At 54.2% G+C, this 27,940-nt stretch overlaps 1 protein-coding gene across 4 annotated transcripts; it reads left to right on the top strand.

The window, feature by feature from the left end:
- The first annotated feature begins 23 nt into the window (after nucleotides 1–23).
- On the top strand, nucleotides 24–27,456 carry nbeal2 (neurobeachin-like 2). Of its 4 annotated transcripts, none has more exons than XM_086155408.1 (55): nucleotides 24–355; nucleotides 6,041–6,129; nucleotides 6,454–6,621; nucleotides 6,842–6,923; nucleotides 7,039–7,151; nucleotides 7,276–7,358; nucleotides 7,437–7,522; nucleotides 7,597–7,897; nucleotides 7,992–8,098; nucleotides 8,343–8,423; nucleotides 9,103–9,186; nucleotides 10,310–10,408; nucleotides 10,678–11,300; nucleotides 11,375–11,507; nucleotides 12,047–12,166; nucleotides 12,298–12,619; nucleotides 12,707–12,789; nucleotides 12,867–12,959; nucleotides 13,090–13,261; nucleotides 13,470–13,603; nucleotides 13,903–14,062; nucleotides 14,180–14,282; nucleotides 14,372–14,522; nucleotides 14,654–14,809; nucleotides 14,884–15,043; nucleotides 15,128–15,216; nucleotides 15,306–16,004; nucleotides 16,086–16,267; nucleotides 16,353–16,509; nucleotides 16,918–17,061; nucleotides 17,131–17,454; nucleotides 18,053–18,202; nucleotides 18,286–18,443; nucleotides 18,564–18,688; nucleotides 18,761–18,878; nucleotides 18,968–19,125; nucleotides 19,363–19,496; nucleotides 20,703–20,810; nucleotides 20,882–20,977; nucleotides 21,075–21,199; nucleotides 21,610–21,750; nucleotides 21,829–21,959; nucleotides 22,032–22,141; nucleotides 22,270–22,387; nucleotides 22,481–22,578; nucleotides 22,657–22,770; nucleotides 22,878–22,961; nucleotides 23,039–23,148; nucleotides 23,284–23,456; nucleotides 23,529–23,623; nucleotides 24,757–24,873; nucleotides 24,961–25,122; nucleotides 25,200–25,348; nucleotides 26,171–26,306; nucleotides 26,427–27,456. In XM_086155408.1, the coding sequence occupies exons 1-55, from the start codon at nucleotides 254–256 to the stop codon at nucleotides 26,532–26,534; spliced, it is 8,418 nt and encodes a 2,805-aa protein (XP_086011534.1). In that variant the 5' UTR covers nucleotides 24–253; the 3' UTR covers nucleotides 26,535–27,456. The 4 variants fall into 4 exon arrangements, with proteins under 4 accessions (XP_086011534.1, XP_086011532.1, XP_086011536.1 ...); XM_086155406.1 differs by having other exon boundaries at nucleotides 7,594–7,897; XM_086155410.1 differs by lacking the exon at nucleotides 8,343–8,423.
- The last annotated feature ends 484 nt before the right edge of the window (nucleotides 27,457–27,940 follow it).

Genomic DNA, 27,940 nt, shown 5'->3' with positions numbered 1-27,940 from the left:
ACACGCGTTTCCACGCATTTTCTCTCCACCCCACGATCCCGCCGGTGACCGCACTGCGCGCGTCCACGCTGTCATGCCGCTAAGTTTCTAAGCCGGAAACACTTTTTTTTTTTTTTTTTTTTTTTTTTTATACCTGTGTGTGTGTGTGTGTGTGTGTGTGTGTGTTGAAGACGCGGGAATGCTCGACGGCGGTGATCCGCGTCCAACTTGAGGCGGCCACGGCGCGGGTCGTGCACGGCGGCTGTGCGCGCTGATGGAGGCGGCGGAGGAGGAGGAGGAGGGGAGGAAGAAGAGGACCCCCGACATGGCATCCGGCGACCGGCTTTACGAGCTGTGGATGTTGTATTACGCCAAGGTGAGACCGGAAGTGGCCGTTGTGACACCTGTTGTTGACACACACACGCACATAAGTTTAGAAGAGTGGGAGAAGCCATAGTGAAGGGCAGAGGGGGGTTCTGTAGGGTCGGGGGTCTCCATTTGTCACTTCCCTCGACAAGGAAGCACAACCTACTGTTTAATAGTACTTGTTTAGTACTTGTGTACTTCGTCGCGTCGGTCGGAACCCTCTGGCGTCACTTCCGGTTGGGTGGGTCTTGGGGGGGGGGGGCGGCAACCCCCCCCCCCGCGTACCTGTCGCGCAGGTGTTGAGTCATCCGGGGCCACTTCCGGTTCCCGTTCCGGCTCAAACCTGCACGATCTTCCTCCATTTGGAAAGGAAGAACTTTTAACTGCAACAGTACTCTTTGTTTTAGATCTCACATATTATTATTATAGTAGTTATCATCATCATTATTAGTAGTATTATTATTGTTTTTGTTGCTGTTATTATCATTATCATTATTATTATTGTTGTTATCATTATTATTATTATTATTGTTATTATTATTATTATCATCATCATATTTATTATGAGAAGATTTATGGATGTATCGAGAGAGGATATGAAGGTAGTTGGTGTGATTGAGGAGGATACAGAGAATAGGGTTAGAAGAGAAAAGGTGAAAGGAAGAATCATCATATTTATCATTATTATTATTATTATTATTATCATTATTATTATTATAGTACTACTATTATTGATGTTGTTGTTGTCATTGCTGTTGTTATCATTATCGTTATTACATGATCATAATTTATTAGCATTGCTATTATCATTATTATTTTATGATTAACATTGTCAACATATTTATTGTTATTATTATTATTATTAGTAGTAGTAGTATTACTTTTACTCTAATGATTGATGTTGCCGTTGCTGTTATCATTGTTATCAATATTATTATATTATCATTTATTATAATTACTTTTATCATGATCAAATTTTTTCACCATATTTATTATTATTATTATTATTATAGTACTAATATTATTGATGTTGTTGTTGTCATTGCTGTTGTTATCATTATTGTTATTATATTGTCATCATAATTTATTAGCATTACTGTCATTATTATTATTTTATTATTAACATTGTCAACATATTTATCGTTATTGTTATTATTATAATTATTACTATTACTCTCATTATTGTTGTTGGCATTTCTGTTATCATTGTTATTACTATTATTATATTATCATCATCTTTATTATAATTACTTTTATCATTATCATAATTGTCACCATATTTATTACTATTATTATTATTGTAATTATTATTATAGATTTCTATTTTCCACATGGGGCTCATGAATAACAGTTAATGTGTTGTGTTTGTAGCTGTGCAAAAGTTTTGCAGAAACAAAAAGTATTAATTATCAGACAGTGAGGTATTTTGCGAATGTTCCTCAATATGGAGGGGTCGGTGGCGGCGGTGAGCGTCCACACTCGACTCCTTTTGAATTTCTGTTTTTAGGCTTCAGGTTCCCTGGTTGTTGTGTCGAGAAACTTACTTTTGCCGATAAGCTAATTCACCCATTCCTGATAAAGATACAGTCAGGGGGTGAAGAAGAAGGAGCAGGAGGAGGAGGAGGAGGGTCGGGTGGGTGAATTAGATATTATTATTTAATGTGTTAGCAATCTGCTTCCACGCCCGAGGACACACACAAGCCAGATGGGACTCCGTTGCCAAGTTGGCATGTACAGTATGTGGGGCAGAGACATCTCTGGTTATAACAGGAGATGGAGAGGAGGAGGAGGAGGAGGAGGAGGAGGAGGAGGCTGGTGGTGGTGGGTGGATTGCGTTCTTCTTCACTGCTCGCGAGATTTTAAACTTTAGACTTAATTCCAATCCGGGCTCAGGGTCGGGGCTTGTGTGTGTGTGTGTGTGTGTGTGTGCATGTGTATCAAACTCCCTGCTCGCTCTGGAAACTTGCCTCCGCTTGGCCCGAATCAAGGGGCGGAGAAAAAATTCGAAATTGAAAATGGCCGACATGAGATTGTGCAAGGATTCTGTATATACAAATATAAATGTTTATACGGGTATATCTCACTTATTTCCCATACTGTATATCCCGCCATCAGCTGGGGCGCCACCTCGCCGCTCCCGCAAGAAACGCCATCTTTGGTGAGGCGTGTAATTAGCTGTTAGCGAAGTAGCATTTTCGCGGCTTCACAGTTGTGATCGGATGGTCGGCGGTTCAATTCCAGCCTCTTCCTGTCTGCACGCTGACGCGTCCTCAGGCAAGACACTGACACCCAACCACCGCCGGTTGCACCCGATCGTATGAACGAATGAATGCAATCCAGGGTAAAGTACTCTCTAAGTAGAGGCCTTTGACCTTTGACCTTTAACCTTTCACCTTTCATACTTGATATTCAGGTTTCAGAAGGACGTGCCTTTTCTTTTTGTCCGAATGTCAACACCGTCTCGCCCACAACTTTGCCGCGACCAGAAAACTGCCCCGACTGCTCCGCTCTGTGACGGAACGCGAGCACAAAAGACGGAGAGGCGGCGGCGGCGGCGACAACGACGACGTCCGAATTCCGCCCCGTATGCCGCCGCCCCACATGCCTCAGCGTGTGACGCTTCCTTTTTTTGCTTTTTGTTTGTCGTTCTCTGCCTGTTTGTCAAGTCGGGAGGTGGATTCTTTCACGTTCCTGCTGCGGGTTGGAAAAAAAAAACGTCTGGAGGGATCTTCATTTTAAATCCGCGTGTCGAGGCCGTTCGCTGAGCGGCGGGTGGATTAGCTCTCCTTCCCGGCTTCGGACGGTTCCCCCCCCCTCCGGTTCTGCATTTGCAAAAGAGAGAAGAATAACATGTATGGGCTTGTTAGTGATAAAAGAGCTTTGCTTCCTCTGATTGTGTAAGAAATCACACGCCCATTGACAGATTCTTATATCAGGGGTTGACGCGGGGGTGTTAATCCGCCCGGCAACCCGTGTCTGTAAACATTTAGATGGACATGCTGTTCTGAGATGCCTGGGGCGGAAGTGCAAACCCCTCTGAGGCCAAAAGCTACGAAGGCTACCCGTCGATTCCCCCTGCGTTTCCTGTCATAACCCCTTCCAGTCCAGCGGGGGCAGTACGCCGCTTTACGGCACGCTGAGGTTTGTTTCTGGCAATATAGATCAGTGCTCACACGTTGGGTAGTTGTACATCACAAAGGGGTGAATTAATGACTCCTTTACTTCAGGCTAGTACTTTGGATGAAAAACATCGGATCCGGTTGACTAAGAGGCCGACGGGGGTATTTACGATGTTTTGTAGTTTCTAATTCTCGCTGTCAACCACCCTGAAGCCATTGTTTCGACCCCAACATCGCCATGGTAACCACACGGCGCGACGTTATGACCGCCCCCGGTGGGCCGTTCGGCTTCCATCTAAAAAACAAAAAAAAAAAAACAAAACCCGTCTCAGCTGTCACGGCGCTAACTTGCCGTTAATGCTTGGGTTTCGCCGTGGACCGGAGAGAATCTGCGGAAATGAGCGTCTGAGCGGAAACGGAAGAATAAATAAGCACCTTCGCCCGCCGCCGCCATGTGGAAAGATGTCACCATGCCTCACCATTATTGTGATCCGGAGCCGGAGGAGGCGGCCGGAGGAACTAATTAAAGACGCGAAGGCCGGGTGGGGGCGTTGCATTTCCAGGCGTTAGTCACCGCCGAACGCATCCACCTGCCGAATTCCGCCGAGAACACCGGTCCCGACAGTTGTCGCGGTCGAATCCTCGCTTGTTTTGTCCGAAGACGGCGCCGGCAAGGGGAACCATAGCGGCTTTGAGTGGCAAGCGGGGATGCCGGAGCGACGCTGAATGCCAAGCAGCAGAGAGCGGCACAGCTGCTCGGCCACGTGAACAGCGAAACCCCCCCCCCCCACGACACAGGCAACACTGACTGCCGTTCAAAACATCACCATCAGTTCTTCTTCGCTGGTTTCACTTTCCTCTACAAACAGTAACTGAGGCGGGGTAACACTCAGCTGGGAGCAGGCTAATTCCTAAGAGTGCGTTTGTTGATGTCCACAAACAGTCATATGTCCATAAATGTGTTCCGAGGAACAGAACGTGTAGATAAGTGTCCTAAAAACGTTTGTAACGTAGCCTTAGCATAGGCGCGGGCTAGGACTTATGCGTGGATGGCAACAGTGAAGTCAAGGAAACGTAGAGCTAAGGGTGAACATGGTGAGGGATGACTCGGGGAAACAGATGGAGCACCCAGAGATGGTCACGCTGTGGTCCATCACATGGAGATCGGGCCCTGCAGTGCCCGCAGGGGCCACATTGGCGGCACCTAGCTTGACATCAGGCCCGCCCTGTGCCAGGTTGTACCCATACCTGCAGCGCATTCCCAAGCTGAACAGGCTCGGGCGCGTCAGAACGAGCTAGATAAGGGAAATCGGCATGTTCGATCGGTAATTTCGGGAAAAGGGTTGCTACGACGGCCGAGTCGACTCGGGACGAGCACCTTCTCCTCAGGTGTCCTGCATTAGATAAGCATACAAGTTCCTGTTGCTCTGTAGACTCTGATTTGTTATTTGGCTCTCTGTGCCGGCTGAGTTGAATTCACTCAGTCACCGGTCCCATTCACTCCCTCACTCCGTCAGTGGAACAGTTCGTCCCAGGCGGCGCCCGAAAACAGTGTCAAATATCCAGATGTTTAGGGTACGAAACAATAGCTCCATCTCGGCTTCCTGTTTCCCGTCCCGCGAATGCGCAGGTTTATTCACCGACGCGACTTTGAAATTGGCCCCCGGAAAGTTCCGCCCATCGATCTCATTCGGCGAGAACCCCCAGCGCGGAAGGCGCCGAAGCTCCGCCCCCACCCCCTCGTATCTACTCACGGGCGAGCGCCGAACCAAAAGAGGAAGGGCTCGAGGCCTGCCGAGGAAACGGGCTTCGGGGCTGAAGCGACATGTCACCTCCCGGTTGTTTTGCTTAACGTACGAGGTGCTCTGCCGCTGGAGGAGGTGGCGGAGGGGAAGGGGGGCGGGGGGGGGACAACGTGCAGCTGAAGGCACGTCTTCAGGCCGGGTTCCACAGGAACCTGCACCCCCCCTGAGATGGAGATGGAGCGGCTCCCGAGTCCATGCAAGTTGGTAATGTATGACGGCGTCGGGGAGGCGGGCGGCAGCCGGGGATACAAACAAGTCGGAAAACAAGTGCTGGGGAGTTTGGGTCAAAATGTTCCCTAACTCCGATGTAGCTTGTGTGTGTGTGTGTGTGTGTGTGTGTGTGCGTTTACAAGTATAGGGGAAGTACCTGACTGATCCTTCTGGTATCTGTGTGTGTGTGTTCTATTGTCGCATGATGAGTCAGTCCTCAGCTGAGAGACCTTCACATTTCTTCCACAATTTCATGTATATGTGTGTGTGTTGTCTGATGTGTGATAGGGAGTGATGTGTGTGTGTGTGTGTGTGTGTGTGTGTGTGTGTGTGTGGGCGGGGGGGCAGGATGTGTCTCGCTGCAGACGACAGCTAAAGCTAAGATAATGGCTGAGGCGCTCTAACAGAGCTGGGTTTATCTGACTCAAATGTCACGATGTGCTGTGTGTGTGCGTGTGTGTGTGTGTGTGTGTGTGCTTTTACCGCACTTCAACGTGCACAAGCGTCAGTGAAAGAGTGACCTCACGTGCACACTCTCCCACTCCCTTCCTCCTTCTGCAGAAGGATGTGGCCTACCTGCAGCAGTGGCTGGAGGCCTTCGTGGCGTCCTTCGAGAGGCTCATCGACGTGCACTCCCTGGAGCCGCGCAGGTGATGACCCTTGACCTTTGACCTTATCCCCCAGAGACGCTGGCTTTTGTTTGGTTAGAAGTTTAATAGGACAGTGTACAATTAAATTAAGCACAGAGGCAGAGATGTTTTTGTACCAGGTTGTAGCTCATAGCTAATTTCCATCTGTAGTCCTTGGACAATACAAATATAAAACTGTCCAAAATAGACAATATATATAACGATAGGCAATAAAATAACTATACAATATATAAACAGGCAATAAAATATGTATTTTGCAAGTTGAAATTGTTGTGATATTATTACTTTGTGTAAAATGCACCCCCCTTTTTGCTGAACCCCCAGGCCGGAGGAGTGTGTCTCGGAGGTGCCTCTGCTCCCGCGGGAGGTGCTGGCGTTGCTCGGCGCCCAGATGTGGCGCGGCGCTCCGCACCTTTCCGGCGGAGCTGACGAGCGCGACTGCGGCGCCCCGCACCCGCTGCTCCTCGTCAAGTTCTTCATCATCGTCTGCAGGTGAACGCGAGGGCGGGGCGCGATTAGCGGGGGATTATTTTGGCTGAAACCAAAACAAGATAATGTCCAGCGTGGTCACCATCACCAGAAGAGAAGCAGATGAGTTGCTTCCGGTTGGGCGCCGTAAGGGGCTGCAGAACGCCGTCGGCGAGCTGCTCGAATGTGTTTTCTTGGATGAGCGAAGCTCCTCCTTGTCGCTCAAATCCACCTCTCGCCACAGGAACATGGAGAACGTCGACCCGGACAAGACCCCCGGCTTCGTCTTTGAGACGGTGAAGCTCATGAACTTCTGCCTGGAGCAGGTGAGGCGCAGAAGCGACATGTTTACGGCGGGTGGGCGTGTGCACTCGCGGCGCCGGAATGCAGCGTGGCGCTTCTCTGACGGAGCAAACATCACGACAGGTGTCTCTTTGACAGCTGAAGAAGGGCCAAGGGGACGGGGGCTCCCTGCAGCTGGTGGTGCAGTATGGCCTGGTGCTCTGCGAGAGCCTCTTCGACCCTTACCAGACGTGGAGGAGACGCCGGGCAGGGTGAGTGCGAGGACACGGCGCGAGCGGTGAAAACTCCCGGCGTGGGAGGTGGAATTCCTCGCCGACTTTGAACGCGGCGTGCGGCCGGCCTCCCTGTTGACATGTGACCCCCGCCTTGTTGCAGGGAGGAGGTGAGCTTGATGGAGAGGAACAAGTACAAGTTCTCCGCGTTGGCTCTGCCGGAGGAGCTGCCCGGCTTCTTCCACGGTACGGAGCCATGAAGGGACACGATACGAGCTAATTGTGTGTTAGCCACGGGCTAATTAACCGGATGTTTCCTCACAGAGAGCCTCCAGGACAGCGAGCAGATACCGGAGCTTCTCACGTTGAGGCTGGTCCACCTCCTCGGCGCCGTCATCAGCGGCAGCAAGGTCTGCGGCACCGTCGCCTCTTCCTCGCTGGTTCCCCTCGGAGTGTCAAAGAACGTTCGCCTTTTCTGCAGAAGAACGGCCTCCACGCTGTCACCCCCCACTCGGCGGAGGACCTCTTCTCGGTCCTACGAGTCTGGTGCTGCCGGACCTCCGGCGACCCCAAGGACACCCGGCTGCCGCGGATGACCTTGCAGTGCTTGACGGCGATGATCCACCTCCTGCACTCCAGTAGCCCTTCAGACCGGCGGGTGGAGATCCGGACCATCCTGGAGAGCTACTTCCAGCTTCTGAACTGGAACCGACCGCTCAGCGGCGACCAGCAGGACCGGCGGAGCTGGGAGGACAGCCTGGTGTCCCTCCAGAGTCACATGCTGAGTGAGAACCCCCTCCGCCGTTCCTGCCTCGAACCCCGAACCCCAAGCCGCAACCCCCGATGGGTCAGCATCTCGTTGTTTTCTGACGCTTTCAGCCGCCGTCCCCGAGATCCTGCGGTGCTCCGACAGGCCGGTCCTGCAGGCCGTGTTCCTCAACAACAACTGCTTCGAGCACATCCTCAGGTTGATCCAGAACAGCAAGGTGGGCGCCACCGCTCGCCAGCACACCCAGACATGTCCGTCTCCCTTTTTACCTCCGAACATGGAGGCCGACTTCTTTCCCAGCTTTCAAACATCACGACTACAAGAGGAACCAACAGAAGTTGCTGCAGCGGCTGGAGCGGCAGAACTCAAGTCCAGAAGGCAACTCGCTGTCTAATGTCTCGTCTTTTTCTGTGTGCGTATGTATGTGTGTGTGTGTGTGTGTGTGTGTGCGTGTCCTGTAGCTCTTTCAAAGCAACAGACGTAGGCCGGAGGTTGTATGTGACCTCACAACAAGTGTACTCACAGAGGTGGATGTGGACCAGGTACTCCAGCCTCTCGTCCACCCCCGCTCCTCCGTGTGTTGATATCGGTCTGTCAGCAGGAAACTCAGCCTTCTGAGCTCTTCAAACAGGAAGCCCGAGACAGGAAGTCAGTCTTGCGCTGGTTTGTAAATAATGTCATACTCACCCGTGGCCTTCAACGTGCACTGCGGTCCGCCGACTGGATTGATCTTTGCGGACGTCCGAGAGGCCACGCGGAACCAGCTGAGAGGCTGAGAGGCTGAGTTCCCTGCTGGCGACACCAAAGAGGCGAGAAGGGCCCGCGGTGTTTCCGTTGTCGCCTTCGCCGTGCATGAGGTGGCTCTGATTGGTGCATGACTCCCTCTATCTCCCGCCTGAGTTTGGGCTGCTCCGTTGCTTCTACAAAAGCCTAGGATTGTCCGAAGGGGTCGGAGGTGTTTCCTTCTTCTCCGGCGGCGGTTGTGGATCTTCTTGTTTCTGGTGTCCGGCTTTGGTTGCTGCATGAAACGTAGCGGTGATTCACAGAGTCAGGTGGCTGATCCACGCGCTCACTCGGTGGACAATGAAGCGGCGCTTCTATTCCACCCCCTGCGCTTCACGGGCTGAACAGAACCCCCCTACCCCCGGTCCGCTCTTACGTCCAGGTCGGCGACGGCCAATGCCGCTCCGGCCTCAGCGATGCTCTCTCTTGTCGATGCAGGTGTGGGAGCGGGCGACCGACAGCATCACGGTTCACGCCCTGGGGGTCCTCACCGCCATCATGAGCAACTCACCCTCGGCGAAGGTAAGAACCCCCGACACCTACATGCGCTGGAAGTGCCGGTTCATGCTCGACGTTAAACCCGTATTCAAATGGCACCTCCTGTCCGAACTCTTCACTCACTTCCTGCGAAATCCTGTGCTTTAGCATATCCGTAGCCCAACGCAACAAACGGGGCACCAGTAGAAAGGGGTGGCAGTGTTATGTTGTATGCTCAAGAATTGTCCGTCCAGAAATCCCACACCATCCGCGCTGCTTCTTTTGGTGGTCGCCATATTTGCTATTGTCTGAACGGAACTCAGAAGTCAGAGGTGAACTCTGAACTCTGTAGTGTCCTCTAGTGCTGCGTTCCCCAACCTTTTTTGTTCCAGGGATCAGTTTTATACATGTTTCCACGGACCGGTTAGAGGCCCAGGGGTAATAAAACCTTTGGTCGGTTCACGGTATTTAATCTGAATACGACAATTACGCTTTATATTAGCCCTTGTGTTGTCTTGCGGGTCAAAAGAGACCCACTACCATGTTTAGCTGTGGAAAAAAACACCTTAACCTATTTTTTTCCAACTTGAAATTTTATGTCTTTTCCTAAAGAGACCCCATAATTAGAAAAAGCGATACTTCTTTTTTGTTTTTGTTTCCACGTGGGCTGTACACCACTAGGGTACAAAGATTGTCTTATCATTGATTGTCAAGATCGTCTATCATTTTTGGCCCCGTAGGACAAGGGGAGTAAACACAATGTTAAGATCGCACAAGGGTTAGGCAGTTACAATATTAAGTGAGGCAGTAAGACGAAGTCGGAAACAGTCGTTTGTCAAAATAAGATCGGGGAGGTCTAATGAAAAAACTATCATTTGTGCCAAGAAAGATTTTCCCTCTGGACCGGTACCAAATGACCCAGGGGTTGGGGACCACTGCTCTAGTGGGTAACCATGGCAATGCGCAGGAATTACGTGGGCAATGACGCCGGATCATATTTCAAACGGACATACCTGGCTACTTATGTAACGTTAGCATAAACGAGCACTCAAACAGCCTGATCCAAGCACAGCTCGCGGAGCTTTCGTTGTATCCAATATGTGGAAGTGTGCCTGCGAGGCATCCCTTGTGTCACAGCTTTCTGTTTCCACCCTTCTCCGTCCTACAGGAGAGTTTCAAGGAGAGGATTGGCTACTCCCAGCTGTTTGACGTGCTGAAGAGTCAAGGTCACCCCACGAAAAGGCTGCTGCAGGAGCTGATGAACATGGTGAAGAAGCTCTTTCCTTTTTTTTTTTAGCCTGCTGGGTAAACCAGTTATCTCTTGTTAGCGGCGGGCTATTCAGGCGTGTTGGGGGCCACTTGGTTGGTCATGTGACCGGGATGGGCAAAAACTGCATCCGGTGTTTGGCTGATGTTTTAGTTGTCGAGGTGACTAGATATTGAAATCAGGCAACAAGAACATACTTGAAAATCCAAGACGAATAGTGGAGTAAAACTACTACAGGAATCATACTGGTTCTCCTTTGGTATCTCCAGGCGGTGGAGGGTGAGCATGCCCACGCCCATCACCTGGGCATTAGCAATGACCAGCCCCTGCTGCTGCTCCTGCAGTGGCTGCCCGACCTGTCCGGTCAGAGGGACCTCCAGCTGCTGGTGGCCCAGTGGCTGGCCGCCGTTTGCGGGGGCTCCCTGCCCTGCCGGACTGTGGCCGTGGAGGCCGGCATGGTGGGGGCGCTGCTGCAAGTGCTCTCGCAGCCTCAGAGGCTGGACAGGCAGTGCGCAGAAGCCTTGCTGGGCCTCTTCCAGGACCTGGGCTCCCTGTGTCTGAGTCCCAAGGAGCTGAAGAGTCTGCTCAAGCTCCTCAGGGTGGACTGGGACAACGAGTCAACAATCAAGAAATTGCACCCCTACTGCACTCGCATCATCCAGGTGCTTTCCGCCATGGCGGCCAGAGAAGGTCAGGACAGTGCCCTGCAGTACTTTGACCTCACACCCCCCATGGCAGGCATCATGGTGCCGACAGTCCAGCGCTGGCCGGGTAGCGGCTTTGCCTTCCACGCTTGGCTCTGCCTCAACATGGAGTTCAACAAGCGCACGCCTCCCGCCGGACACCAGCAGCACGACATGGGCAAAGGAGCGCGCAGGAAGCAGCTCTACAGGTAGCAGGAACGAACGCCACTTGTTATTTTCATGTCATGAGCGGATGCCTGGAGCTGCCCTTTCCTCCGTACAGTTTCTTCACAGCAAGCGGGACCGGGATGGAGGCCTTCTTCACCATCGAGGGGGTGCTAGTGGTGGCTGTTTGCACGAAGAAAGACTACATGGCCGTGCCACTGCCGGAGTACCCACTCGCTGACTCACGCTGGGTGAGTGAGCACATGTGCTGAACTAATCTAGGTTCCGCCTTGCCGATGTAATATAATAATTACATAATAATAACCGTGATAAAAGTTAGATTCGCTCCGCCTGGTTAACCTGAGTGATGTGGCTCCACCGCTGCTTTGTTTTAATAACCGCCCTGCTGTGACAACATGGGAGTGGCCATATTTGTTTGGCTGTTTACCCTGCGATACAGCTGGAGGCAGGTTTACTAGCCGTCTGTTAATAAATGTCTGCTGCATGGGAAAGAAATCGCCCATCCCCGGAAAATAGCGACTTATATTCACTTTTTGGACCCTTTGTTTCCGACTTATAAGCAATCTCCATGCCCAGTAGCACATATATATATGTGATTGACATGTTTTTCCCTATTTGTCCAAAGGGCCACGTTGAGATAAACGTATTTAGCAAACAGTTATTACCTAGAATTACAAATTGTAATGCATGATTTTAATTTTCACCAGCTTGAACTCGCCTTCGTTTTTTTAATTCTGATGAGTCCTCTGCACTGTCGCCCTCCTGGCAGCATTCGGTGACGATAGTCCACGTCCCGGGCCGCCGGCCGTTCGGTCAGAACCTGGTCACCGTCTATGTGGACGGGGAACCCCGTAAGACTGCGCAGCTCCGCTTCCCGTCTCTCGGCGAGGTAATTCGAAGCGCCCGTAGATTCACGGACGTGTCCGACAGATGCAGCTAGCGGGGACAATAAAACAAAACACAACCTAGAGCGTACTCTCAGTAATACCTCCCTGTTTGTCCTCTATCTGCCCCCTGAAGCCTTTTACCTCCTGCTGCATCGGCTCCGCAGGCCACCGGACCACTACCACCACCACCTCCCCTAACCTGCCCACCTCCCTGGCCTCCCATCCGTCACCGGAGTTTGCGTTCCCTTCCCACGCACCCTCCCTTCTCCGCTCCCAGTCCTTCCCAGCTTCTTTCTCGGGGGGTCGCTGGGGCGACTCTCCGGTGCACACCATCCCGGCGGGCCTGCAGGACACCGAGTGGGGGACGCCCACCTCCCTGGACGGTCTCCTGGGCACCGCCTTCATCTGCCATGAAGCTCTGCAGCAAGCCCAAACCCGAGCCCTGCACGCTGCAGGTAGACGCCGCGCCGGATGCATCGGTCGCTCTCCTCGTTTCAGGGACGCCTTCTTCACGCCGTTCTGCTTTCTGCTCTCCATCACAGGCCCCAATCATGTGGCCTTGTTCAAAGCCGATGGGGAGTTATCTGACCTCAACAGCAGGCTCCTGCTCTACTACACCCCACAGGTAAGCCACTGGAAGTCACCTCAGGGCAACATGTTGGTCCAATAAGAATTGACCAACTGTGCACGGTTGGGTTTTAGGCGTTTAAGAGCCAGATATGCCTGGATCTATCCCCCAACCACCTGTACGACGGCCGACTGACGGGGCACAGGGTGGTGAACTGGGACGTCAAGGTGAGCATACCCACAGACGCTTTGATTTGTGGCCAATTCAAAGGAGTGAACTTTTGTCACTTCACGCCTTTCTTTTGTAAATGTTGTCTCACATGAGCGAGCCCCCCCCCTCGATATTTCCCCTTTGCAGGATGTCATAAATGTGGTCGGGGGGTTCGGAGTCCTGCTGCCCCTGCTTGAGCAAGTGTGTGAGGCGGAGCAGGTGTACTACAGCGGCCAGGAGACCTCCGAGCTGCTCGGCCCGGAGCTGACCTGCCCCAGAGGCCCGGCAGCTATGTTGATCCCCCTTAACAAGTCCTCTGGTAAGTCAAGTGAAATATCGACGACTAGACGCTAGATGATTACGGGATTACCGAGTCGCGACATGTACCTCCGAGAAAAAGACTGACGCGAAACTTATCCCCCTTCTTGTGATCCAAGCGAGATAGGAAGAGGTGCCACGATGCAAAGAGCATTGCTGCGGGCAAGACAGGAAATGACTCGTACTTTGCCTTTTTTTTTCGCTTTCAGAGGTTCGACTCGAAAGGAACAGCGTCGCCGCCTTCCTGCTGATGGTGAAAAATATGATTCGCCGTCACGCCGTGAACCAGGAGAGCCTGTTGCAGTGCCACGGGCCGAGCATCATCGGGGCCATGCTCGGCAGAGTAAGTGGGAGCGGATGGCGAGCGCTTTCTCGAGGTTCAATGTGGGTCGGAGTTGGAGTTTGGACGGTTGCTGTGAGCGGCGAGCGCGGCTGCAACCCAGGCGTGCTGCTTGTCTGACAGGATGTGTTGAAATACATGACGTAAAGGTGGAGCATCCTGTAAGGAAGCGGTGTCCCAATAGCAGAGATGTAAAGCCGCGCATACGATGTCGACAGGAACTTGCGAGATCAGCATTTGGGTGTTTTGCGACAAATCATGGCGGTCCCTGCACACACACACTTCACTGCCCCCCTCTGCAGGTTCCAGGCAGTATGATCGACATGAACGTCCTGATCGCCTGTCAGCTACTGCTGGAGCAGGTTTTCAGCGAAGGCAACAGTCCTCTCCTGCAGCAGCTCTACCAGCACCTGCTCTTTGATTTCCGAATCTGGACCAAAAGCCATTTCGCAGTCTCCCTGGGTGAGCGCCGTTCGCATCCAGCAGCGCCGTTGGACGCCGCCGTTTTTTAAACCGCCAATGGGTTTGGCATTTCTACGCGTCACTCTGAAGGCAGGTCCCTTCTCCTCTCCCGCACAGCTCACGTCCAGTACGTGTCGTCTGTGATAAACAAAGGGAAGCAGCGCCTGAAGAGGAAGTACGGGGTCCAGTACATTCTGGACACCGTCCGCGTTTACTACAGGTGAGCCCCCCAAACGCCCGCCGCTGTCTCCAAACTCCGCCCGACTTCACACTCCCGCTACTCCGTCCGTTGCATCGTTCCCTCCCTAGCGCGGAGAAAGACGGCAGCCCGCTGTCGGACGAGAAGCAGACCATCCGGACCTCCCTGTTCACCTTGCTCAAAGACTTCCTCAAGTCTCCTGCGCCGGAGGAACTCCACAGCGTCCTCGCCTACATCGTGAGCGTCGGGGAGGAGCAGCAGGTAGCTTGCCGGAGGTCGTAGAGGTGAAAGGGGAAGCTGACTTTCTAAGCCTCTCCCTTGCAGCTGCAGCTTTCTACTCCTACCGAAATCCATGTTTCTCAGTGAATCCCCTCACCTGCCCGAACCCCCAGGTGGTGAAGGCGTTGGACGTGCTGTACGAGCTCCTGCGGAGCAGCCCTCCCCGGGAGCAGGTGCAGGCGGTGCTGCTGGAGTGGGGAGTGGAGCAGCTCTACAGCCTCCTGCTCACGCCTGGTTTCGGTGACGAGGCCAAAGAGAGGGTGTTCAGGGTGAGTGGGCGGTTCGGTCTCGTATTCTCGGCGCCTCCGCAGGCCATGACGTCCTTGGACTCTTGGGGCTCCAGGTTTTGTACAAGATCCTCAAGAGTGAGCGAGTGTCTGAGCGAAACAAGCAGCGCATCAAGCTGAGGGACTGCGGCTACCTCGGCCTGGTGTCCTTCCTGGAGGACGTCCCTGTAACCATGACAACTGTACGGTGTCTGTACGAGCAGGTCCTCGCTACGGGTAAGAGACCGTCACGTCGGTCGCACACGCTTAGACACACTCCACCGATGAAGCGAGCGCTCACGGAGTGATTCTTCTCCGCAGATGTGAGTCCGAACTTCAGGGATCTCCTGGCGGTGGTCCGTCTGTCCCACCGGGCCGACCTCGCCGTCCGTCTAGACGTCTGTCGGAAGGCGAGTCTGCGCTCGCGGCCCCCCCATACTGACCCCCTCCAAGCCGTTCTTCCATGTTTTTCAACGGTACCATATTCTGTTCCCGGCAGCTCTTCCATCTGATCTACTCCAACGAGGACTACGTCAAGCAGCTGTCGAGGCAGCCCGGCTGGCAGGATGTTCTCACCAAGCTCTACGTCAAAGAGTCATACGAGTCTCGCGCCGACAGCATCTCGGGCTCCGGCACCCTCTGCAATTTGGAGCCTCCGCTGCGCAGGGAGCAGGCCCTGGTCATCGAGGACCCGCGTACCGACATCTTCCTCAGCTACAGCACCTCGCAGGACATGGAGGACGAGGAGGAAGAGGATGAAGGCGGGCAGCCGGACGTCTCTGAGGGCTTCTCCGATTTGTCCCAGTCCCCTCCCAGCGGCGGCCAGCTCAAGAACTTCACCGGCTCGCTCCAGTTTAAGTCCTTCGATTCGGCCGACCAGGAGAGTCACTGCTCCTCCCTCTCCAACGCCATGGACATCGCGGCGTGCCGACCCGACGAGGAGGGGAGGGACTACCAGCCGCTGTCGCCGTTCGGCACCTCGCCCTTCGACCTGGAGCTGGGGAGCGCGGGGGATTCCGGCTCCCAACCCCCGACGGGTGGCAGCCTGACTAACACGCCGTCACCCCTGGAGCACTGCAAGCCCTTCCCACCGCTGCGCCCCAGGAAGAGCTCCAGCCTCTCCAACGTCCTGGACCACACCAGCTACGGGACCGACCCGCCCACCGCCGACACCATCTCCAACACCTCCAACCCGCAGGTAGACATCTCACCTCGCCTTCCTCGCCGCCGCCTCTGAACGCTGGTTGGTTCTGATTTGTAAACCTGCTCCCCCCTGCAGACCCCGGAGGAGGAGCTGTGCAACCTCCTCACCAACATCATCTTCTCCGTGCTGTGGAGCGGCAGCGGGGCCGAGGGGCCCGAGGACATGGTGTGGAGGGAGAGGGGCCAGGTCTTCTCTGTACTCACCAAACTGGGCTCCTCCTGCCAGCTGGTCCGTCCGCCGGACGACATCAAACGCAGGTCAGTGTCGGCGAGCATACCGTTTCCCGAACGCACGCCGTGTCGTGGGGGTATGACCTAAGAGTGTGTGTCCGCTCGCCGCCAGCCTTCTGGAGATGATGCTGGAGTCGTCCCTGTCTGACCTGAGGGACGCCCAGGGGGTTTCCCTGCCCTTCTGCCCCAGCCTGGTCAGGCTCCTCAGGCTGCTGCAGGACTTCCTGTTCGCCGAGGGCACCGACAACTACTCGCTGTGGAGTGAGAAGGTCCGTCACACACATTCACACGCACGCACACACACACACACACACACACACACACACACGTCCGAAATAGACCGCCGACTCCAGGTCACGGAGTTGCAAAGCCTCTCTCGTCCAAAGTATCAAAGCAAGGTTTGATATTGATGATATTTTCAATTGTTTTAATAAAAAAAAGGACCTTAATTCGACTTCAAATTGATCTTCAGTTGGGGTTCAATTCATGGTATCTCCAGAATTTTCCAAAGTCCACAGGGTGACCTCTCCACCTGGTGACCTCGATTGCCCTCATAGCCGTAACCGACCGGTTTTTAGTCAGACGGAAGTTCAAAACCAGGTCGAGATTTCAGTCGCCAGCTAGCATACCAAATGGCACCGCTCTGTGGTGAGTGACGGCCGTCGTCCTACTTGCAGATTTTCGAGGGGGCGGTGAACCTCCTGGACAAGCTGCAGGCGTGGCACAGCACCCCCGGCAGCCCCGGCAACACCGAACTCAAGGAGATGTCCCAGATCGGCCTTCGGATCATCACAGGTTACATCAAGCAGCGGCACTCCCAGGTCGGCCCCTCTGGAGTTCAGGTTATTTCTCAAGCGGATCCCGGACCTCAATCGTCTCCTCTTCTTCAGGTGTGCGTCATGGCCTTCATCAAGCTCCACAGCTTGCTCCAGACCGTGCTGTGCCTGAGCTGGGAGGAAGTCTGCTTCCTGCTGGGCCAGCTGGGCGCCCCCTTGTGGCCGGGAGACGGAATGGACGGCACCAACTGCGGGCACGCGGAGGCCTTCGCGCAGCTGGTTCCCGTGGTCCGCACGCTGCTGGACCAGCACGCGGATCCCGTCACGGTCCAGCGCCTGCTGCCGAACCTTCCCGTCGCTAACGGCAGCACCACCTTCGCCCAGGACCTGAAGTCCTACTGCCGCACGCTGGAGTGGCAGGAGTTCTGCCGGCAGCAGGTTGGCGTCCGACGGTTCTGGTTCAGGTTTTCCCCAAATCTGGGGGTCAGTTTACACTCCAGGCCAAAGGGGCGTCGGTTGATGAGGCCGGTGCCGAACAGTGGGGCCAAACCCGGGGCCGAGCCGGAGGTTTTTCAGGGCGCTGCATGACAGCACGCCTCCATAACTCTGCTTTGTTTGGGTTTCACCGGGACTTGCATCAACAACATACATCAACCCGTACGGCACTACGCTAGTGCTCGATGACAGCAGTTAACGTAGTCCTTTATATTGCTTCGCAAGCACACACACACACACACACAGATACGTACATACATGGGCACCGATGGTGCAGAGGTGCAACTTGGGGTTCTGGCCCGAAAACACTCGGGCATGCAGGGAATCAAACCGACAACCGACCGATTTGACAGGGTGCTCGCTCCACCACCGAACCACCGCCGCTCCTGATGAATACACCAGGGCGCTATTTATTTCCAGGAATCATGAGCCGCCAAATACTTCTGGGCGGGACTGAAGGTTTAGGATACACTTTCTGGAGATGAACAGGAATGAACGTGCTCCATCACCACATTGACTCCTGGCTGATCCCTGCCTGCAGGTGCAGCCCACCATGGAGCAGTACCAGATGGACACGTTTGGACGGAGCCACGACGTCATGTCCAACTTCTGGAACTCCTGTTTCGACGACCTGATGAGCACGGCCTTTAAGTGGGACAAGGACTGGTCGGACAGCAAGGCCAGGTTCCAGGTGACGAGAGCCTCAGGGTGACATACAGCGCACCGCGCTTGCCGAAAAGCCGACACTGAACTTCGCCTTCTTTGCCGTCACAGGAGGCGATCATCGGCCCGTACCTGAGGAGGGTCAGGAGCGAGAACGGCAGGTTCTCCGCCTGGCAGAAGCAGAGCTCTGGCCAGCAGGGGGTGGTATGGCAGCACTGGAAATCACTGCGCAGGCTTCTGACCAGCGAGAGAGCGGCTTGGGCCTTGAAGTAAGACCTCAGCCTCTTTCCCCTTTGCCCCAACGTTGAATCGCATCCCGTCCCTTAATGTCTGGATTACCTATTTATATATCGTCGAGCGCCTCGAGAACCATCTCTGATCCACTCCAGAATCCAACCGGAGGTCAAGTGGAAGCTGTCGAGTGCTGAGACTTACTCCAAGATGCGTCTGAAGCTGGTGCCCAACCACCATTATGACCCTCACAGCGAGGCCAGTGCCCTCCGGGACAACATGGGTGCGTCTTCTGCGCCGCCGTTACGCCTCTTCCACCAACAAAAGTCACCTTCTTCATCTTTTTTTTTTTAAGGGGCCGAAAGTCCACGCAGCTCGGAGCCTCTCCCGTTGGCCGTCGCCAAGGAAGCGAAAGTGAGCGACATGGAGGACGATCAGCTGGGCGAAGAGGACCTTGTCTTTTTGGACAACAAGTAGGCGCGAGTTTCCACTGGACTGGATTGGATGGAAGCACTTTTACCTGAGAGACAGAGGAGTTGTTAATGTTTTGCTGTCTCACCAGGGTGGAAGGGGACGACGAAAACCAGAAAGAGAAGCTGGTTCTCTCCGAGGACTGCGAGCTCATAACCATCGTCGCCGTTGTTCAAGGTCGCCTGGAAGTCACCACGCATCACCTCTACTTCTACGACGGCAGCAGCGACAAAGAGGAGACAGAAGAGGGTGAGGCGTGTGTCACCATGGCGATAACGTCATGGGGGAGTTTGAATCTCGTATTATTTTAGTGCTGAAGTGATGCAGAATTGGACATAGTGATGGCAATGTCACTGCATCGGTAGAGCATGGCACACTTATAGATTCTTAAAAAGTAATCAAATTTACTATAAACTCACAAAAATAAGACGAAAAAAGGTCCATTGCGGTTCTAAAGTCAAAGTCTCATCATGTTTATGCTTTCAGGCATCGGTTTTGATTTCAAGAGGCCTCTGTCCCAGCTCAGGGAGGTCCACCTGAGGCGCTACAACCTGCGGCGGTCTGCGCTGGAACTATTCTTCATAGACCAGGCTCACTACTTCATCAACTTCAAGAAGAAGGTGAACATCTGCACTGTACACGTGACCACGGCGCCTCCTGGACGCCATCCATCCATCCATCTCCTACCGCTTATCCGGGATCGAGTCGCGAGGCAGCAGCTCAAGAGAGTAGCCCAGATCGCCCTCTGCCTGGCCACTTGATCCAGCTCCAGAGGCGTTCCCAGGCCAGCCAAGAGACACAGTCCCTCGAGCTTGTCCTGGGTCATACCCGGGTCTGGGAGGTCAACCTCCTCCCGGTTGGACATGCCGGGAACATCATTGCTGACGGCGCACCGATCCACCTGTCAATCTCCTGTTCCATTTTTCCCGCACTTGCGAACAAGACCCCGAGATTTTTGAACTTCTCCACTCGGGGCAGGACCTCTTCCCCGACCCGGAGTGGGCACTTAACCCGTTTCTGTCTGAGATCCATGGTCTCAGATTTGGAGGTGCTGGTCCCGTCTAGGGACCCCAAAAAGGGTGGGTAGTCTGAACTGCTGTTTGATGTATAGGCACACACAACAGTCAGAACCCGTTCCCCAACCCGAAGGCAGAGGGAGGCTACCCTCTTGTCCACTGGGTAGCTTCCCAACATACAGGCGCCGAGTCCGGGGGGGCAGTCAATATGCCCACACCTGCCCGACGCCTCTCACCGGGGGGGCAACTCCAGAATGGAAAAGAGTCCAACTCCTCTCAGTCCAAGGCGTGCAGCAAAGTGAGTCCGGCCACATCAAGCCGGAACCTTTCAGCCTCTTGCACCAGCTCAGGCTCCTTCACCCTCACCACGGGAGAGGTGACCTTCCATGTTCCTAGAGCCAGTTTCTGGAGCCACGGATCAAACCACCAAGGTCCCGCACTCTTGCAACCACCCAGCTCACATCGTATCCAACCTCCACGGCCCCTCCTCTGGGTGGTGAGCCCAAGGGATGTAGGACCCACGTTGCCATTTCAGGCACTCGCCATTGAGGTTCGTCCCTGGTCCTGGCTCGGGGGAAGGGCTCCGGTGACCTGTGTACGGGCAAGAAAAAAACAGGTCCATTTGTCAATTTCAACATTTGGGGTTCTTGTCTTGTCCCTCACCCTCACCAGGGTGACCAAAGCCCCCGACAACGTAGCTCCTGGGGACCTCTGGGACATGCAATCCCCTCCAACACAAGAAGTTGGTGGCTGAAGGAAGCATTTCTGCCTCCCGGACGCCCCTAACCAAATTCTCCCATCTTGTTACAGGTGCGGAACAAAGTGTATTCACGGATTCTGGGCCTCCGACCTCCCAACCTCTTCTACTTTGGCTCCAGATCTCCTCAAGAGCTGCTAAAGGCGTCCGGACTGACACAGGTGACCAACTCCCTGAACGGCGGCATTATCCCGCCTGGCGTTCCCCCTGACAGACCCGATGTCTTCCACAGAAATGGGTGTGCAGGGAGATCTCCAATTTCGAATACTTGATGCAGCTTAACACCATCGCGGGACGTACTTACAACGACCTGTCGCAGTACCCAGTGGTAAAAATACACCAGCTCGCTCCCGGGTCTGTCAAACGGATCAGGTACCATAATCGTAGTCCCTGCAGTGTTTGCCTATTTTTTGGGGTTTATCCAGTTCCCGTGGATCCTGTGCGACTACACCTCGCCCATCCTGGACCTCGACGACCCGGCGGTTTTCCGAGACTTGTCCAAACCGGTCAGCGTGGTCAACCCACGCCACGCGCTGGCTGTCAAGGAGAAGTATGTCAGAAAAGCAGTCCAGTAGCGTCATCATAATGTTATACAGCAAATATTTGTACATTCTACTGTCTTGATAGCAGTACAGTTCAGAGAACCACCAGCAACCACTGCCTAAAAGAACCTCTAGAACTTTAGGAAAACTGCAAATAATGGGAATGCTAGTAATGCCAGCAATGATGGGAGCTATTGAAAAGCAAAATCCAAACATAGTCTGTACTTCAAGTACACTTTGCAGTACGTGCCACGTGGGCACAGTGTTACCCTGACATGGCGGTCGTGACAAAAATACTTCAAGTCCAAGAAGTGGACAGTGTTAGTCGCACAGCTTTTAAGCTAGTTATTGTTCCATATCAGGCATCGTGATCTGAAATGTTCTGGAATGAATGGAGTACTTTTCCGCTCGTCTTCAGGTACGAGAGCTTCGAGGACCCGACCGGTACCATCGACAAATTCCACTACGGCACACACTACTCTAACGCGGCGGGCGTCATGCACTACATGATCCGCATGGAGCCGTTCACCACGCTGCACATCCAGCTGCAGAGCGGCAGGTGGGAAGCCGTGCGCGAGAAGCGGCCGAAATCCCGTTTCGGTCCGCTCACGTTGCACCTCCCGTATTTTCCGCCCAGGTTCGATTGCGCTGACAGGCAGTTCCACTCGGTGACGGCGGCGTGGCAGGCCCGCATGGAGAGTCCGGCCGATGTCAAAGAGCTCATCCCCGAGTTCTTCTACTTCCCGGAGTTCCTGCAAAATATGAACGGTGGGTGCGCGCCCAGTGGATTCTTCTTGTTCGGATTGCGGTGCAGCTGACATACCTCCTGTGCGGTTGCAGGCTTCGACCTGGGACACCTGCAGATCTCTCAAGACCCGGTAGCAGATGTTCTGCTGCCTCGCTGGGCCAGCTCCAGGGAAGACTTCATCAGGAAACACAGGAAGGCCCTGGTGAGTTTGGCGTTTATACCTTGACTAGCATTAAACGGTAAAGTCGGATTCCGGATATGACTTATCTCCAGTCTACATGTGTAATAACTAGATGAATACATGCCAGAAACAAGATGTTTTATTTTCAGGAAAGCGAGCACGTGTCCAGTCACCTTCACGAGTGGATCGACCTGATCTTCGGCTACAAGCAGCGAGGCGAGGAAGCTGTGAAAGCCCTCAACGTCTTCTACTACTGCACCTACGAGGGTGAGGCCTGCGCGGAGGTCTCTCCTCCCGGACAGAAAACCGCCACCTCCTGTTGTTCACTCCTTGATTCTCTCTGCCACCTCCTCCCTGCAGGCGCGGTAGATCTGGACGCAATAGCCGACGAGACAGAGCGAAAGGCCCTTGAAGGCATCATCAGCAACTTTGGACAAACCCCTTGTCAGCTTCTTAAGGTAGCACCCTCTCCGGTTCGGTAGCCTGCGCGTTCCCGATCTCCAAGCTTAAGGGAACCGCTCCTGTCTCCAAAACAGGAGCCCCACCCGCCTCGTATCTCCGCCCAGAACGTGGCGAGGAGGCAGGCGCGCCTGGAAAGCTTCCTGCCTAGTATCTTCGATCACCTCGACAAGCTGCGCCCGTTTGTGGAGGTAAGATTTCAGCCGTCCATGTCTTGAGCCAGCTTAAAGTCGCTGCTGCTTGTCAAGGTACGCAGGACGGTGTCTCCGGGTTTGGTGACCACCTTTATGCCCTCCAGGTGGTGAGCGATGGCGTGCCTCTTGTCCAGGCTGTCGTTCCAAAGAACCAGAACCGCTCCTTCATCCAGGGCTCGGACATGCTGGTACGTCCCTGCCTCGCTTCTGAAGAGTCTTACCTGAACGCCACATGTAGGTCACCGTCCCGCCGTGTCCTCTCCAGGTGACTGTGAGCTCCAACAGCCTGATCGGGACTCACAGCTGGTTGCCCTACGACAAGAACATTGCCAACTACTTCACCTTCACAAAGGACCCAACGCTGAGCAACACCAAGTGAGTAATGGGATTACTCGCTTGCTCGGGAGGCCGATGTTTGGGAGTGCGCGAGCATACGATCTGCTCCCGTGACGTCCGCCGGGATGAGATGGTCGCAGATTCAGGTCCTTCTTGTTTTCCGACCGATCTCAGGACCCAGCGCTTCCTGGCCGGGCCGTTCTCCGCCGGCGTGGAGATCGGCGCCCAGGTGCTGGTGGTTTCCAACGACGGGCGGCTGCTTTTCAGCGGAGGACACTGGGACTGTAGCCTCCGGGTCACCCAGCTCGGCAAGGGCAAGCTGGTGGGCAGGATCTGTCGGCACATCGGTGAGCTCGCACGCTCCGCCGACGCAAACATCTACCCTCCGCTGTCTCTTCATGCCTCTAACTCCTCCGTAGATGTTGTCACCTGCTTGGCTCTGGATCTCTGCGGCATCTACCTCATCTCCGGCTCCAGGGACACCTCCTGCATCGTGTGGCAGGTCCTACAGCAGGTAAGCGCCTTTTTCCGTGCCGGCCACAAACGCGACCCCCTCTGCCCCCTCAGCACACTGTTTTCTTTTAAGCTCCTCCAAACCCTCCACAATGCAGCTGTTCAGCTTTTAACTCGGCGTAATGAGAGATCGCGACTCACTTATAAAGTCATTATGAACCCCCCCACCCCTTCGCCGGCTTCCTGTCGAAATCCTCTCTTTTTTTATTTTGGACACCACTATCCGCTTTCATCTCGCTGCCTGTTTAAACACCCCGTTGTAATCCAGTTCCTTCATTCATTCCTTCCCTGTACCCTTTATCGTGCCGTCAGGGTCGCCGGAGGTGATCCCAGCTGTCACTGGGTCCAGAGACGGGGTTCAACCCTGAACCGCCGCATTTAGAGACATACAACGTTCACACTCATTCACACGTCTGGACAATGTAGGGTTTCCTGCATGTTTTTGGACTCCGGGAGCTGAGAACTCCACGGAGACTCCACGCAGAAAGGCTCCCTGTGGGAATCCAACCAGGGACCAATGTTCCCTGTAAGCTGCACACCCGCGCAAATGCGCACTGCAAGCTAATTGGATATATAACATTTTTTTCTGTATCATAACTCAGAGAATGACGGGTGTCCAGCCTATCATACGATACGATGGCATCACGCTACGCAGCCAATCACGGCATTGACAGTGCTTGCGCACGTGCTCTGCCCATACACGCTATATAACAATGATAAGTGAAGCTAATGCTAACATGCTAATCATGTCTACTCACCAAATCGAAGTAAAAAAGAAATGCGGTTCTTCTAAGTTGGAATGGCTGTCGGAGTACGTGCAAATAGAAGAGCAAGCGGTGAAACCGGGCGAGATTTTTTTCCTTTTCGAGTGAGAAAGGTCTGCTCTGCGAAGCTAAAGTAGCTAAAGTAGCAAAATATGGACTAAACGGAAGCTATGATCCCAGGTGTGATATTGACGTTTGGCCACAGCGTGCACATCAGTGGTCCTCCATGTGCTCACCGAGGTCGTCTGTTTGCCCCGACATATGAAAAATTAGGGAACGTTGCCAGGGACCTTCTCGCTTTGAGGCGGAGGTGCTAAAGTCTGCGTCGCCGTGACGCCTCATGTCTCCTACCTCCCTCTCTGCTCCTCAGGGTGGCTTCTCCAGCACTCTGTCCCCCCGGCCCGTGCAGGTCCTCTGCGGACACGACCAGGAGGTCACCTGCGTGGCCATCAGCACCGAGCTAGACATGGCCGTCTCGGGGTCAAAGGTCGGAGTTTCGACGTCGCAAATTAAGAACATAGCTAGCTTTGCTAGCAGCCCACGTGACCCCGCTCTCCTCTCCGCCTTCCACCAGGACGGCACCGTCATAGTCCACACCATCAGGCGGGGGCAGTTCCTGCGGACGCTGCGCCCGCCGGGCGAGGCCGTCGGCGGCGCCCAAATCTCAGCGCTCCAGGTGGGCATGGAGGGCCACATCGTGGCGCAGACCTCCACGGAGGAGCGCTCCGGCAGGAAGGTAAGGGCGCGAAGACGACGGGGAAGCACGATTCCCGGCGGGCCGAGCGGACCTCCCGAACTTCTGTCCTCCCCCAGGGGAGGTACTCCATCCATGTTTACTCAGTGAACGGCTGCCTGCTGGCCTCCGTCACCATGGAGGAGCAGGTGACCGCTCTGCAGCTGGTGTCCGAGCACATCGTCCTGGGGACGGCCAAGGGCGGCCTCCACATCCGCCATCTGCACAGGTAAAGGACCGGCGTCCTTTAGAGACGAACAACTACTCACCCTCTCGTTCAACCATCATGTAGAGACGTGCAACCTTTCACCCTGCTCTTCTCACGCGATCCAGACCTACAACCATTCCTTCATTCATTCATTCACACCTCAGAAAGAGACATACGACCAGTCACATGTATATAGAGACGAATAACTATTCATTCACTCAATCCTTTACTCAGACGTTCATTCACTCAATCGCGCAACGCATAGAGATAAACAATAATCCAGCCTCTCATTCATTCACTCATTCACTCAGTCACTCATTCATTCACTTACTCATTTGTTCACCCAGTCATTCATTCAATCAGTCATTCACGCAGTTATTCATTCACTCACTCATTCATTCACTCATTCATTCACTCATTAAATCACGCCTTTATTCACTCACTCATTCATTCACTTACTCACTCAGTCACTCATTCATTCATGCACCCATTCATTCACTCACTCATTCATTCTCTCATTTAATCACTCAGTCCTCGATTCACTCACTCATTCATTCACTTACTCATTTGTTCACTCATTCATTCATTCACCCAGTCATTAACTCACACGCTTATTCACCCATTCACTCACTCAATCACACGTCACGTAGAGATCTGCAATCCTTCACCCTCTCAGTCATTCACTCATCCATTGAGTTGCTCAATCACTCACTCAGTCGCTCATCCATTCACCTTCTCACCGACGTCCAATCGCTCCAAACAACCACTCACCCTCTCATTTACACACCACACGGAGCCGCAGGCACGTCTAACCGCCCCTCCCCGGATCTCCCCATGTGACAGCCTGGGGGCGGCCGTGGCCCCGCTGGCCCTGAAGGTCCCGGTGAGGAGCATCTCCGTCACCAAGGAGTGCAGCCACGTCCTGGTGGGGCTGGAGGACGGGAAGCTGATCGTGGTGGGGGCGGGGAAGCCGGAGGAGGTGAGAACCCGAGGTTCGGAGGGTTCGGGGGGGGGGGCCACCGCACGCTAAGTGCGACGCCGTCAGGGGGGGTTCAGATGATAAAGCGCCTTTGGTCCGACGCCCCTGTCCCTCCCCCAGGTTCGCTCGGGGCAGTTCTCCCGCCGCCTGTGGGGCTCCACGCGCCGCATCTCCCAGGTGTCGGCGGGGGAAACCGAGTACAACCCCACCGAGGAAGCGGGCAAATGAGACGGGGGGCCTCCGTCGCCCCCATCAGGACACTGTACACTGAGCACTTTGGCCTTTGGAGAACTTGAGATTTCATCCTGCACTGTTTTTAATCAGCGTCATTCCAAAAGGGCGGTGGGCGGCGAGCCGGAGGCGTCCAGGCTCCGCCCGCCGCCGCCACCGGCGCCGGCGAGTCATATTCCCACCAGGGTGATTCACCCGGACGCCGCCCTCTCTCCCACGGCCTTCGGCCGCGACTACCCCTTCTTTGTCTTCATGTGAACGTTCAATCTTCTTGAAAACTTCTAGAAGCAAAGTGACGCCCAAGATCGATCCAGGGAAGGGGGCGGGGCCGGCGATGGGCCGCCGCCGCCGCCGCCCTGCCGCTGTTGCTATTAAAGCAACAACTGCTTTAACAGTCAAACACGAATTATTCGCCTCTTCTGGTCTGGAGCGAGAGCGGGTCGGGATGCAGATGGAACCCCCCCGCTGCCTTTCACGAAGGAGGCGGGGCGCCGCACAGGACGCCGCCGCCGCCGCCATTTAGTGATTCTTTTTACTCTTTGCTGTGTCTTTTCTATCCCCCAAAAGTGCCTTTCCTTTTTACTTCTGTTGTTGTAAACACTTATTCCAGCCGGCAGCGTGTGTGTGTGTGTGTGTGTGTGTGTGTGTGTGTGTGTGTGTGCCGCCATTATCTCTCTGCGGCTCTGAAGGCACGGCGGCCCACGCTGGAATTCACTTCCTGCCGTCTTCTATCGCCGCAGTTTCAGCAACGCGGTTGCTGTGCGGCGTCCGGGACAAATGTAGCCGCCCGGGTGAATCTGTGACGGATAACTTGCTCACACACACACACACACACACACACACGCACGCACACACACACACACACACACACACGCATTACCTGCATTTGTAAGAATGAATAAACAGGAAGAAACTTGGAATGTTTGCTCATCTCTTCTCGGAAAATCCAGCCGGCTGCAGAGATCACGCTGTGACATCAGACCTCCTCATTCCTACGATTATTCATTCATTCATTCACACGGCCGATCCTGCGCTGAAGGCCGGGGGGGCGGAGCCTATCCTCTCGGACGTGATTGGCCGAGAGGCGGGGTTCGCCCTGTCAATCACAGGATAGCAAGCTCAACCTCACACATCGTGAACACCTTCTACATCAGGCGTGGCTAATATGTCGATCGAAATCTACCGATTTCAAAGTTAGAGCGAGATGATCCCGTGGGATTAAAAAAAAAAAAGACGTCAGCCTATCATCCGTCCTCACTATAAATTTTAAGATAAATCGCCGGTCCGACGTCTGACCTTTTCTGACTCGTATGCTTGCGCGTACAACGGCGCTAAGTGCCGCAAAGCTAGCGAGTTAACCGAGTGGGAGGAGGACTTTTTGGGTTTGCCTCATCCGGGAAATG

Source organism: Fistularia commersonii, chromosome 11 (genome assembly GCF_037954325.1).
Source record: "Fistularia commersonii isolate RoL2024-O1a breed Wild chromosome 11, RoL_Fcom_v1.0, whole genome shotgun sequence".
Classification (NCBI taxonomy): Eukaryota; Metazoa; Chordata; class Actinopteri; order Syngnathiformes; family Fistulariidae; genus Fistularia; species Fistularia commersonii.
The sequence above is the reverse complement of the archived record's forward strand: the minus strand, read 5'-3'. Positions and strand labels throughout refer to the sequence as shown.

What these genes read in the sequence shown, in the direction of transcription:
- nbeal2 (XM_086155406.1), top strand. Translation starts at nt 254, where the DNA reads ATGGAGGCGGCGGAGGAGGAGGAGGAGGGGAGGAAGAAGAGGACCCCC. An exon ending in GCGTCGGGGAGGAGCAGCAG is followed by an intron (nt 14,523 to 14,653) that starts GTAGCTTGCCGG and finishes CCGAACCCCCAG; the next exon opens with GTGGTGAAGGCGTTGGACGT. An exon ending in CCCCTTGTCAGCTTCTTAAG is followed by an intron (nt 22,579 to 22,656) that starts GTAGCACCCTCT and finishes TCTCCAAAACAG; the next exon opens with GAGCCCCACCCGCCTCGTAT.